This window comes from Myotis davidii, unplaced genomic scaffold (assembly GCF_000327345.1).
Source record: "Myotis davidii unplaced genomic scaffold, ASM32734v1 scaffold46, whole genome shotgun sequence".
NCBI lineage: Eukaryota > Metazoa > Chordata > Mammalia > Chiroptera > Vespertilionidae > Myotis > Myotis davidii.
The window spans coordinates 2,651,732-2,665,319 of NW_006383006.1; the positions used below are offsets into that span (position 1 = coordinate 2,651,732).

At 41.8% G+C, this 13,588-nt stretch overlaps 1 protein-coding gene across 4 annotated transcripts in view; it reads left to right on the forward strand.

Annotated features, from left to right (window-relative positions):
* The window catches only part of TP53BP1 (tumor protein p53 binding protein 1), a 110,229-nt gene that overhangs the window by 15,351 nt on the left and 81,290 nt on the right, over positions 1-13,588 (forward strand). For 3 of the 4 annotated variants that reach the window (XM_006778023.2, XM_006778026.2, XM_015557540.1), the window contains exons 1-4: positions 7,516-7,654; positions 8,224-8,408; positions 8,621-8,711; positions 8,956-9,040. In XM_006778023.2, coding sequence (XP_006778086.1) covers positions 7,648-7,654; positions 8,224-8,408; positions 8,621-8,711; positions 8,956-9,040 — 368 coding nt within the window. In that variant the 5' untranslated portion in view covers positions 7,516-7,647. Of the gene's footprint in view, positions 1-7,515; positions 7,655-8,223; positions 8,409-8,620; positions 8,712-8,955; positions 9,041-13,588 lie in introns of those variants that run through there. The other variant, XM_006778024.2, reaches the window with a different exon arrangement.

Sequence of the window (13,588 nt, forward strand, 5' to 3'; positions counted from 1 at the left end):
CTGAATTGTATTACACTTACATTCTGCTTTTTAATTTTTCATCATCATCTAAGCCTCTTGATGGACATTCAGATAACTAAAACCTATTTGATCCTCAATCATGAAAATAAAAAATAGTTAATTTGCTCCTCTGTGCAATGATCCTCTTAAAAATAAATAAATAAACAAACAAATAAATAAATAAAATACAGTAATTTAACTTCACATTAAAAAAATTTATTATACAGAGGGAAGGCTGGGATGAGGTGTTGAGTGGGAAGAGATCAATCAAAGAACTTGTATGCATATATGCATAACCCATGGACAGACAATAGTGTGGTAAAGGCCTGGAATAGGGGGTTAAGGGTAGGCCAAAAGGGGTCAATGGGGGAAGAAAGGGGACATATGTAGTACTTTCAACAATAAAGATTTTAAAAATATTTATTATAGTAAAATACACATAAAATGACAATTTTAAGTGTACAATTCAGTGGCATTAAATACATTAATAATGTGCAGCCATCACCACCATCCATCTCCATACTTCTTTTTATCTTGTAAAACTGAAAGTCTATACCAGTGATGGCGAACCTTTCGAGCTCGGCGTGTCAGCATTTTGAAAAACCCTAACTTAACTCTGGTGCCGTGTCACATATAGAAATTTTTTGATATTTGCAACCATAGTAAAACAAAGACTTTTATTTTTGATATTTATTTTATATATTTAAATGCCATTTAACAAAGAAAAATCAACCAAAAAGATGAGTTCGTGTGTCATAGGTTCACCATCACTAGTCTATACCTATTAAACAATAACTCCTGATTTGCCCCCTACCTCCAGCCCCTGTAACCACCATTCTATTTATTTTCTGTCTCTATGGTTTAACCACTCTAGGTCATATAAGTGGAATCATATAGCATTTATCTTTTTGTGACTGGCTTATTTCACTTAACATAATATCCTCAAGATTTATCAATGTTGTAGCATATATCCTAACTGCACATTTTTAATGGGATATACCCTAAGGAAAAAAAATCAACTGCAAAGAAAATGTCAAACTATTCTCATTAATCATCATCTCATTAATAATAACATTGGTAATAACATTTTACATATAATAGAATAAAGCAAATAAATAATTTATGTCAGTGTTATCAGAAACCAAGATGTTGATAAGAAAGATATAAAATGAAAAAAGTTGGATAAAACTTCTGAAATCCCAAAATTTAATTGAAAAAAGCCCAACAGTGATCAATCCAGTATCAATAAGCATTCCAACATTCCAACTATCCAAATTGTGATCTCTAGATTCCGTTTACTACTAAAATGAACCATAGAGCCAGAATGGTGCCTTGAACATAAGTGAATTGAAATTAATAAATGAACTCAAGTTTGTGAAGAAATGTTGTGTTTCAAAGAGACCCAGTTGAGAAGAGGGCCTGCAACTGATTGGCTGGCTGGGAAATTTAGCTACCTGGACGGGGCAGTTGCCTTGGTGTCTTTCTGCTACTATGCCTCCAGGATCTCATCTATACTTGGAGGTGGCAAAGTCTGGGGGCTCTGAAAAAGTCTGGAAAGTGGGTTAGAATGAATAAGGATGAGAAACAAATTGTGATACTACATGCAGTGGAATATTATTCAGTCTTAAAAAGGAAGGAAGTTCAGACACATGCTATTAAAATTATGACATGGATGAACCTTGAGGACGTTATGCTAAGTAAAATAAGCCAGACGCAAAAGGACAAATATTGTATGATTCTATTTATATGAATTTATCTAAACTAGTCAAATTCATAGAGACAGAAAGTAGAATGGTGGTTACCAGGGACTGGAGGGAGAAGGGAATGAGGAGTCATTATATAATGGAAACAGAGTTTTAATTTGGAAGTTGAAAAGTTTGGATATGGGTGATAGTGATGGTTGCAAAACAATGTGAATATATTTAATACCAGTGAACTGTACACTTAAAAACTGTTAAAATGGTATATTTCTTGTTATGTGTACTTTACCACACACACACAAATGAATTGTGGCAAAATGTTAACATGTGGATCTAGGTAGAAGGGTCCAAACAAGATTATTATACAATATTTTTATAACTTTTTTGTTGCTCTGAAATTTTGTTCAAAATAAAAAGTTTACCTAAAATTAACAGGAGGAAGTTCTGTAGATATAAGATATAGACCAGTTGGGATGGCTTTCATTGCAGGGGTTACAAATACAGTAGGAGGTTAATATAGTATCACTAGAGGACCGGTGCATGAAATTCATGCACTCGGGGTGCGGGGGGGTCCTTCAGCCCGGCCTGCGCCCTCTTGCAGTCCGGGAGCCCCGCTCACCACCGCTGGCCAGGTAGCCTGGGCTTCCCTCTTTGGGACAATCACAGAGCCCCCTGGCCAGTGGCCTGGGCCTTCCTTTGCGGGGCGATCGTGGGGTGATGGCAGGGCCCCCATACCAATTGCATGGCACCTGCCTTGGTGGCGGCAGTCAGTGCTGGGTCGCCACAGCGCCCACAACCCAGGAGGGACCAAGAGGTCAGCAATTCAGCCCGCTTGCCAGTCCCCGCCGACCCGAGCCTGCTGTGTGCGCAGCCTGGTGCTTGGTCGTCTGTTTGGTCATTTTGGACATTAAGGACCCTGGCTCTTTATATATTAGGATTAGCAAATGACTACCTTAAGTAATTTTCTTTCACATTTTTAATTTTATCATTACCTCTTTGTTGACTTATTTTTTAAATTTTATGTTATTGTTTAAAGTATTACAAATAGTAGTACATATGTCTCCTTTTTTTCCTCATTGACCTCCCCCTGGCCTCCCTACTCCCCCCCTCCCCGCACATGCCCTCACACCCCACCCCAGTGTCTTGCGTCTGTTCATTATGCTTATATGCATGAGAATTAACTTCTTAAGGATGTGGTGTTGACAGCTTTACAGTTTCTCCTCTATTTTCTTAATATTATTTTAATTATTTTGGATTCTTAGAACATTAGGGACACCCATATTCAGTATTCAAATAAAAACAATTCTAAAACAAAAAAAATGTTATCAACTACTTTGCCATTTCTTTGTCTCTCCTCCTCCTCAATTATAAATATATAGAACTATGGTGAGCTGGCACGGCCATGGCATATTCAGCTCCAGGGCACCTTATGTGCCACGCCAACTCAGCCTGGTTCAGTGACCCTGAGAGGGGGCAGTGAAAGATTGAGAAAAGACAGACAAGAGAAGAAAGCTGGGTCTGGGTGGGATGCTGCTTCTCTGATGGAGAAACAGCGCCAGTGCCCACAAGCTGTGTCTTTATTTTATAGCCAGATTCCATGAGGTAAAGTAAGGGCGGGGTTAAGATGTTTACAACATTCTCATGGGTTTCGATCCTACTCAATTACATGCACCTGAACTCTACCAAGCCCACATTACTCAGGTACGTGGGGCCACGTGTTTGGACCATAGGTTCAAGCTTACAACTATAGCTGCTGGCTATAATTGTGCTGGGAGGGCTCTGCCCTCCAAGCTGGGACTTGCACGTGGCCATGAGAGGACTGTGCCCTCATTAGTCCGTGGCTTGAACCTGTCCAAACACTGTAGCCGCTCTCCACGTAGAACCTCTTCAGTTAGACAGACGGGTTCAAATTCTTTCTTGCCGGCCCTGAGACATTGTGTAAATTATCTCATCTCTCTAAACCAGTGATTTTCAATCTTTTTCATCTCATAGCACACATAAACTAATTACAAAAATTCTGTGCCACACACAAAAAAATGTATTTTTTTTGCCAGTCTGACACATAACAAAATAGGTATAATTTTGATTCATTCACACTATGAGAGAGAATCATTGACAGGTTGCCTCCTGCACGCCCCCTACTGGGAATCGAGCCTACAACCCGGGCATGTGCCCTTGACCGGAATTGAACCTGGGACCTGTTAGTCTGCCAGCTGATGCTCTATCCACTGAACCAAACTGGCTAGGGCTATTTTCATCTTTTTTATTTGACAATCTAAGGGAAAAGATATCAGTGCCCTAACTAAATAGTCAGGTATTTCATGTTTTAAAAATTCTTGCAGCTCTGCCGGCTTGGCTCAGTGGTTGAGTGTCGACCTATGAACTAGGAGGTCACGGTTCAATTCCTTGGTCAAGGCACATATTTGGGTTGCGGGCTCAATACCCAGTGGGATCGTGTAGGAGGCAGCCAATCAATGGTTCTCTCTTATCATTCATTGATGTGTCTATTTCTCTCTCTCTCTCTCCCTTCATCTCTGAAATCAGTAAAAAATATTTAAAAAAATTTTCACAGCACACCAGTTGAAAATCGCTGCTCTAAATCTTAGTGTCCTCATCTGTCCTCATCTGTAACCTTCAAAGAGTTATGAGGCTTTTTGGTGAGATAATGAATGTAAAACAGAACACAATACCTGCCACATTTTAAAATTTAATACATGTTATTAATTAATTATAGCATTGGTATATGACTGTGCAAGAGAAGTTCATAATTATCTATTAAATATAAGTCAGTATGTAATACTTTAATATTGCAGCTTAAAAGGGATATATAATAACTTACCATTAAATTTACTACTTGTCAGATCCTCAGTAAAGTTCTCTGCCACTAAGCTGCCAAACTATGAGTTTCCAGAGGAAAACCATGAAGCAAATTTAAGTGTTGGTGAATAGTTTCTGAGGTAGAATTAAACAGTTTGAGGTTCTTTTGCTTAGAGAAGTCTGTGAGAAGACCTCAGAAAAAGACTAAGTATATAGCATTTATGTTTATTTTTTCATTGGTTGAAACATATTATGGAATTAGTGGACAAGATGAGATGATCCCAGCCTTATGGGAACTTATTCAGGTTTTAAAATTACCAGTTAAAGATACGGTAAAAAAAAAATGGCTTTAAGCTCTAGAATAAAGGTTTTAAGTTAGACAATTAGAAGAAAAATTTCTGATAATGAGGTTTGTTTAAACTTTAAAATGAGTTAACACAGGGTCTGGAGGAATTTTCTTGTCTGGGAGGGCTTTAGAGGTAGATTAGATTTCTCAGTCTGAAGTGTCTTAGATAAAGATGCACCTACAGAAAGGTAGATGTGCTGATGGTCCTTTTCAGTCTGAGTCAATAAAGAGCCTTTAGCTCACCCAATTGCAATCAGTTACAGCCCCAGTGGCTAACCATCCGCCTGCATTTTCTGACATTTACTGGTAATTTAACAATTAATTTAGTTGTCATACTGTCTAACAAGCAATTCACAGTTTTTCTTCACAGTTTTTAAGGCTCTTGTTTTATTTATTTATTATTCGTTTTTAAAATAAAGATCTTTCAACTTTTAAAATTTTTTTTAGAAAAGGGGGAGACAGATGGAGACATCAATGATGAGAGAGAATCATTGATCACTGCCTCCTGCACGCCCCACACTGGGGATTGAGCCCACAACCCAGGCACGTGCCCCCAACAGTGACCTTCTGGTTCATAGGTCGAAGCTCAACCACTGAGCCCTACCAGCTGGGCAAGGCTCTTTTTTTACTTAGTAATGGGAATGGCTCAGGCTCATTCATGTATCTATCTATTTATTTTTAGTTATGTTTATTGAGGTTTAGTTTATCCTTTTTAATGTATAGTTTATGTGTCTTGACAAACACAGTTGTTTGTCAAATAATCAGGAAGGCCTATTTATTTATGTCTTGCTTGGAGAGGGGAAATTCAATAGCAGGACAAAGGAGAATAAAAGTACAGTGACTTTTGGGGGATTTTTATGGGATTCAAGGTCAAGGTTTGCCCCACACAGAAGCCAATTGTTTGTGTCCACTCAAACTGAGTAGATGAATTAATTTGTCTACCTAGGGAAGTTACTTAATAGTAACTTGACCTGGTCCTTTTAGGATTTTATTTATTTGGTCACCTCTCTTCAGCATTAGGAGTGGAGGAAGAGAGGTGTCCATTATAAACTTCAAGGTGCAGAAGTGGCATGAATCTGTGTTTCATTCCATTTTTGCTCCACTAATAAAACATTCTGGGGACAATAATTGTATTCTAGTTATAGAAATAATAAATTCTAGATTTTTCAGGAAATTTTTATTTCAGAGTCTGTCTTTTGAAATAAGTTACACATGCTCCGATGACATCCTTTGATTTTTAGTTTGAAAAAGATGATCACTGTAATTTGTAAGAGCAGGGTGAAGATTGGTTGGTAGGAAGCTGCACTTTAGCTTAACCTACATTGAATGCTGAAACGGGGTTTTATAGGATGGGAGAATCATGTTGGGCTGTGTCTAAGTCAGTGGTTCTCAACCTTGGCTGCACCTTAGAATCACCTGGGAGTCTTTTTAAAATCCTGATTTCTGGGCCTCATCCTCCGGAAATTCTGTTTCTTTGTTATGCGGTGGGGCCACAATATTAGTAACAAAGCAGCAGAATTTCTGGAGGATGAGGCCCAGAAATCAGGATTTTCAAAAGATTTCCAGGTGATTCTAACGTGCAGCCAAGGTTGAGAACCGCTGGTCTAAGTCATTCTGAGCCTGGAGTAGAGGAGAAATCTATCTCCTAGTGAATGCCTACTATGTATATGCTTGGCACGGGGTAGGTGCTTTCCTTTTTGACAGCTACTCTCGGGTAGAAATCCATCTTAGATCCAACCCCTTAAAAAACAACAACCCCAAAACAACAAAAAACATATTCCTCATGGGGCCTAGTTCATTAATACAAGTCACAGCTGCTACACCTTCTATAAGATCCTGGCACCATCATTAGGATAATAGACTCTCAGGTCTTGGAGGGATCTTTGAGGTCATGTTGTTAAAGGGGCAGCAGCTGTTCTCTTCACCACGGAGCCTGAGAATCACTGTGTTCAATTCTCTCAACGGGAGACTTGTCTGGGGCTATAGTCTCCTAGGCTACAATCCCATACACGATAGGATAACGATAAGCAAATGTGAAGCTTGAACTAAGTTCCAGACAGGAAATGGCAGTGGAAAAAATATGGTTTACTGGGGTCCTCAGACAATGTAAATGGAGGGGGGGGTGGAGGCGGGGCGGGCCAAGGGAGAAGAACTGGCAGAGATGTAATGTGAGGGTCTTGAATTCAGGTAGGGCCCCCAGAAGTGATCCTGATTGACACAGGTAAACCCCAAAGAGTGTTCTCTCTCCAGTTTCATCAGCTCAGGAGTCCCAGCCATCCTGGATCCTTTTCTTTGCCCTTTTATGAAACAGTCGGGAAACCCTCTTCTTTCCACGGAAGAGGGTCAGAGAAGGGGTCTTCAGTGCATGGAGGATAAAAACAGATCTTTTTTATTTTCTGCGTAGTGGTATAAACAATTGTCCTGGAGGCTAGGGAATATATTTCACTCCCTCTCAAGGTCCCTTCGGTTCAAGGATACTGTCATTCTAGGGCTCTACCAGGGGGAGGGCCTGCAAGGTCCATGCTGCCATGGAAACACGCCGCCGTGTTCCTTTTTCTTACGTGGGGCGGGGCATTCTGCCGCATCCACCAATCATCCGCAGGATTTTTTGAGTGGCAGGCAGCAACAGCGAATGGGCAAGCCGATACTGACTGACGCGCGGGAAAAGGAGGAGTTCGAGGCCGGTGGCGGCGGTGGCGACAGCGACAATCTGGGGATAGAGCTGGAGGGACCTGGGGGGCGTGCAGAGATCTCTGACTCTGGCGCGAGGGGCCACCCGCCGAGATGCCTGGTACTACTTGGGTAAGAGTGGGGGCGCAGGCAGCTCTGGAGCCTTGGCTTTGGGGTCTGAAGGAATGGCTGACCGGAGGGGGCGGGGTGGCAAGCATGGCGGCGGTGACTGGGAAAGGGTTGGAGGGCCCTGCGGAGGGGGTGGGGAAGCAGGAGCTGGGTAGGCTGAGTGGTCGTGAGGAAGCGGGAAGGGCTGTGGGGGTTCTGGCGAACAGAGATGGCAAAGCCACCTTTTGGGGGTGGTAGAGGCTCCAGAGGGACGTAGGGGGAGTTGTGGGGGATGGAAAAAGGGGCGGGAAGAGACGAGGTTAGGAAGGAGGGGAAAGGGTGTCTACGGGAAGGTGATGGAGAAGGCGAGGGAGAGGATAGGCAGGCCGATGGTAAGTAAGGAGGCATCGGATCTTGGGGAATATGATGGGAGAGTGCTGGCACGATCATCGCGTTTTAATGGAAAGAGCTCTAGGGTGGTCCCCTTCCCCAACTCCTGTCTTCCCGCCCCATTATTTAAGCTCACACCGCGCGCGGAAGGCTGGTAGGTGACAGAACTGATCTTTTGTTACTCCATTCCAGGGGAGCAGATGGACCCTCCTGGAAGTCAGTTGGATTCAGATTTCTCTCAGCAAGACACTCCTTGCCTGATCATTGAAGACTCTCAGCCTGAAAGCCAGGTTCTAGAAGATGATTCTGGTTCTCACTTCAGTGTGCTATCTCGACACCTTCCTCATTTACAGGCACACAAAGAGAACCCTGTGTTGGTGAGTGATACCTTGTTTGGAAATGATTGAGCAGGTCCCCCCTCCCTCCCCCCTCCACCATAATCTAGACCACCCAGCAAAGGTAAGTACTCAGGTCACTATCTTTTGGAGACAATTAGTTGGAAAAATGAAATCACCATATTCACAAAAAGCATGTCTCATTTTAAATGATTTCGCCTGTAGAGGGGATATTATGTTTGTGTGTTTTCTAGGATGTGGTGCCCAAGCCTGAACCATCAGCTGGAGAGCAAGGAGACAGTAAAAGTGGGCTCAATGACCATCTGAAGGAAGACAAAGCTGCAGGTGAGGGGCTTCAAACTGTCCGTCCCGTTTTGCAAGGGTGCACTTGTTAGAGCTGGTGGGTTTAGATGTGGTTGTGGCGAATGTATGTAAGGAAATCCAGCACACTATCGGGTGCACAGTAGGCACGCAAAAGCTTGGCTTTCTGTAATGGAACTGATTAGGTTTGTATTGTCTGCATTCCTGACTTTGTATTAAAGTTTAGGGGTAAATGCCTTTTGTGCTAATATCCTCTTGTATTTTTCAGGCCCTATGGATTCTTCTCATTTGGATACATGTGGTTCCATCAGTCAGGTCATTGAACAGTTACCTCAGCCAAACAGGACAAGCAGGTATACTAGTGTTGGAAGAAATTTATTTACATTTATTAATGGAGCAGTTCTTTTGTCTGTACCTTTGACTCATAATCCCAAAGATAAAGGGATTAATCTTATTTTTGTGAATTAGGGGGTGGGATTTGAGGATTGTGTTAGTACTGTTAGCTGGAATCTCATTTGTGAAGGTAATAACATTTTTACATCTACATTATTCATTTTGTGATCTGTCTTGTACATGTGAAACAAAATAAGTATTCCTTATTCTTAGCATAGATACAACTTATTAATTGGAAAAAAAAATCAAACAATATATTTAAGTATATTGTCAAAACTGTTAGGCATGCTTTCCACCAACCAAAGTACCTCACCAGTTTTAGACCCAGAATGTTTAATTCATATTCTTTTCAAACAGCATTCAGTTTTTACTTTGTCTTTCCATCACCTATTTATTGAGTTTATTTTCTATTCAAGGTACTAGATTGGATGCTTGTATTGTGTTTTGAGGGCTCTTTGTATATTCTAGATACTAGTCCTTTGTAGGATATACAATATGCAAATATATTCTTCCACTCTGCAGCTTGTCTTTTCATCCTCTTCAGAGGGTGTTCCACAGAGCAGGTTTTTAATTTTGATGAGATTTGTTAAGTATTTTTAACAGAATAATATGAGTGCATAGTTATTTTTAAAAAGAGTTTATAATGAAAAGCAAAGAGTTCGTTCTCATCCATGGTCTCCTTTCGCAGAGGCAATCTTAGTTAAGTGTTTGTGTTTTTACTTCTTTGGGAGGTCACCTTCCCAACCCTTAATACTATGTAAAACGAAGTGACGATATCACACTGCCGTTTCTTATTTTATCAGATTAAGGTAATTGAGTTCCATAAGTGAACATGAGGATTTCTTCCCAACAACGCTGTCCCAATTTTTGTAATAATTATTTTAGTTCTTTTATTAACTACTTTTGTACTTCAAAACAATATATTTAAAACTTTGTTTTCTTCTTCCATCAGCTTAGACAGTGGAGAAAAGTTTAAGATTAGTATTATTTGTCTATAATTAAGCCTCTTCTGATTTTTTTTTTAAATCCTCATCTGAGAATATGTATTTTTTATTGACTTTTTAGAGAGAGAGGAGGGGAAAGGCAGGAACAGAAAGAGAAAGAAATAAACATCTACCTGAGAGAGAAACATTGATTGGTTGTATCCCATACGCACCCTGAGTAGGGATTGAATCCGCAACCAGATATGTCCCCTGACTGGGAATCAAACCTGTACCTGTTTTGGTGCATGGGACGACGCTCCAACCAACTGAGTCATCCAGCCAGGGCATTCTGATTTTTAAAAATATTTGTAGTAATATTTTATTTTGGAATAATTTTATATTTAAAAATTTTTAAAAATAAAGCCTCTTCTGATTTAACGAATCATTCTACAAATATTTATTGAGTCAAGCGCTATTGAATATTGGGGATACAAAGTGATCAGAAGAGATAAAAATTCTAGACCTTAATGTAGCTTACATTCTTGTATGGGATGTAGCAATACATAATGAATAAGTAAAAGATATATAGTCCATATGTTAGACATTCGTAGGGCTGAAGAGAAAAATAAAACAGATGGCAATAGGAAATATCACAGGAGTTGCAAGTTTAGATAGAGTGACGTGGGGAGTGCTTCACTGTTGTGACATTTGATTAAAAATCACAAGTGATGCCGGCAGGTGTGGTTCAGTTGTTGAGCGTGGATCGATGAACTAGGAGGTCACAGTTCTATTCCCAGTCAGAGCACTTGTCCAGGTTTTGGGCTGGATCCCCAGTAGAGGGCGTGCAGGAAACAGCTGATGAATAATTCTCTCTCATCATTGATGTTTCTATTTTTCTCCCTCTCTGAAAATCAATAAAAATATATTTTTAAAAAATCTTAAGTGATTAAGTGATCTCTATTGTTTTCTGGGATAAGTGCAAAGGCCCTGAGGTGTGAGCGTGCTTGGTATTTTTGAGAAATGGCGAGGTTAGTGTGGCTGTAGGTGGAGTGATTGAGAGGAGTGGGAGAAGAAGCCAGAGAAGTAAAGAGGGGACCAGAATCTGTAAATCATGGGCACTGTGAGTAATTTGGCCGTTACTCTTAGTGAGGTAGAAAGGCATTTAAAAGTTTTGAGCAGAGGAATGACATGATCTGATTTAGATTTTTATTTTTATTTATTTTTATTTTTATTTTTTTAAAATATATTCTATTGAGTTTTTTACAGAGAGGAAAGGAGAGAGACAGAGAGTTAGAAACATCGATGAGAGAGAAACATCAACCAGCTGCCTCCTGCACATTCCCCACTGGGGATGTGCCCACAACCAAGGCACATGCCCTTGATCGGAATCGAACCCGGGACCCTCCAGTCCGCAGGCCGACGCTCCATCCACTGAGCCAAACCGATTTCGGCCTGATTTAGATTTTTAACTTGCTCACTCTGATTGCTGGATCAAGAATAGTCTGAAGGTACATAGTTTTTATTTGTTGATTGTACCTCAGAAAAGCTGGAAAAATGAAAATAATTAAAAATAAAAGAAGCTATTTAAATGAAATTAATAAAAAGAATAGACTGAAGGGGGAGCAGAGGCAGGAAGACCAACTAGGAGACAATTGAAATAATTTAGACATAATATGACAGTGGCTAGACCAGAGTAGAAGTGGATGGAGAGTAGTGAGAGTCTAGGTTTTTGGTAATAGGATTCAAAGCCAGATTGAACATGAGAGTAAAGAAGGAAGTAACAATGTTTTCATGTTTTTGGTTTGAGAATTAGAAGAATGGATTTACTGTTAATTGAGATGGACTACAGGAGGAGGTCAGTTAAGGTCTAAGCTGGAGATTTAAATTGCAGAGTCATAGCGTATGGGTTATATTAAAAGCCATGAGTCTGGATAAGAGTACTGAGGAGATGAGTGTGGGTGCAGTAAAGGTCCAAGGACTCACGGAGCCTACCAGCATTTAGAGGTCAGGGACAGGAAGAAAAACACTGAAAGAGACTAAATGAAGATCTAAGATGTGTGGTTTGTGCTGTCTTTCATGGTTCTTCCACTTTTTGTTATATTTGCTCTTGGACTTTCTTTTCCTATATTTCCCAAGGTCATGCATCTGTCTGGTCCTCCCAGCTATGCAGGTAATGTTCTGTACTTGCCTCTTGAACAACATGGGTTTGAACTGTGTATATGTCCACTTATGTGCAGATTTTTTTCATAAATGCAGTCAGCCTTCCTATTCTTGGGTTTTGCATGCATGGATTCAACCAAGTGCAGATGGGAAACAGTATTTAAAATTTTTTTAAAAATTGATTTCAGAGAGAGAGAGAAACACCAATGATGAGAGAAAATCATTGACTGCCTCCTGTATGCCCCCTACTGGGGATCAGGTCTGCAACCCAACTCTGACCTCCTGGTTCATAGGTCAGTGCTCAATCACTGAGATACCATGGCTGGGCAGAAAACGTATTTTGATCCATGGTTGGGGATCCATGGATATGAAGGGCCAACTGTATGCATTGTTCTACACTATCTATATATATAAAACCCTAAGTAACCAGACTACCTGATGACCAGCTGGTCGCTATGACGTGCACTGACCGCCAGGGGGCAGACGCTCAATGCAGGAGCTGCCTGCCCCCTGATGGTCAGTGCGCTCCCACTGTGGGAGTGCTGCTCAGCTGACCCTTGGGCGCCAGACGTGCAGCTGCGGTACTCCCCCTATGTGCTCCCCCTTGCCCTCATGAGGTAGCGGGTAAGGCTGGGCTGCAGCAGCGTGGAGGTCCACTGATCCCCATAGGCCAGGCTGAGGGACCCCACTGGTGCACGAATCCGTTGCTACTTCATAACTGTTATGAATCGTAATGTAAATATCTGATATGCAGGATGGTCTTAGGCGACCCCTGTGAAAAGGGTTGTTCGACTGCCAAAGGGGTTGCAACCCACAGGTTGAGAACTGCTGTTCTATATGATCATAATACCATCACCACACCAAAGAAAATATTAATCTATAATAATAAAAGCATAATATGCAAATTGACCGAATGACTGAACAGCAGAACAACCATCTGGATGACCTTCTGGACAACCACGCTATGCACTGGTGCCAGGCCAGCCAAGGCAGGTGCAATAAGATTGGTCGGGGGAGGGCAGCCCAGCCATCACTCCATGATTGCCCACAGAGAGAGGCCCAGGACACCCTCTGTGCAGTGATGACCCTGGCTGGGTGGGCGGGGCCTTCCTCTGCTGGGCGATCTATTGCCCCACAGAGGGAGACCCAGGCGACCAACCAGCCAGCCAGCGACACGGGGGTGTGTGGGGCCAATCCATTTGCCTGTCGCCTGCAGAGGGAGGCAACCTGTGTTGGGGGAGGAGGGGGCAGCGCTGCACAGATGGCCAGCAGTAGCAGAGGTGGGGGCGGGGCCAGCTGCCGGTGGCAGCGGAGGGAAAGAAAGCCCCGATTGGCTCTGATACCAGCCTGACCTAGGGACCCTACCTGAGAGGTCCTGGGTTGGGAGAGGGCAGATTGCAAGAGGGAGCACGCCAGGCTGAGGGA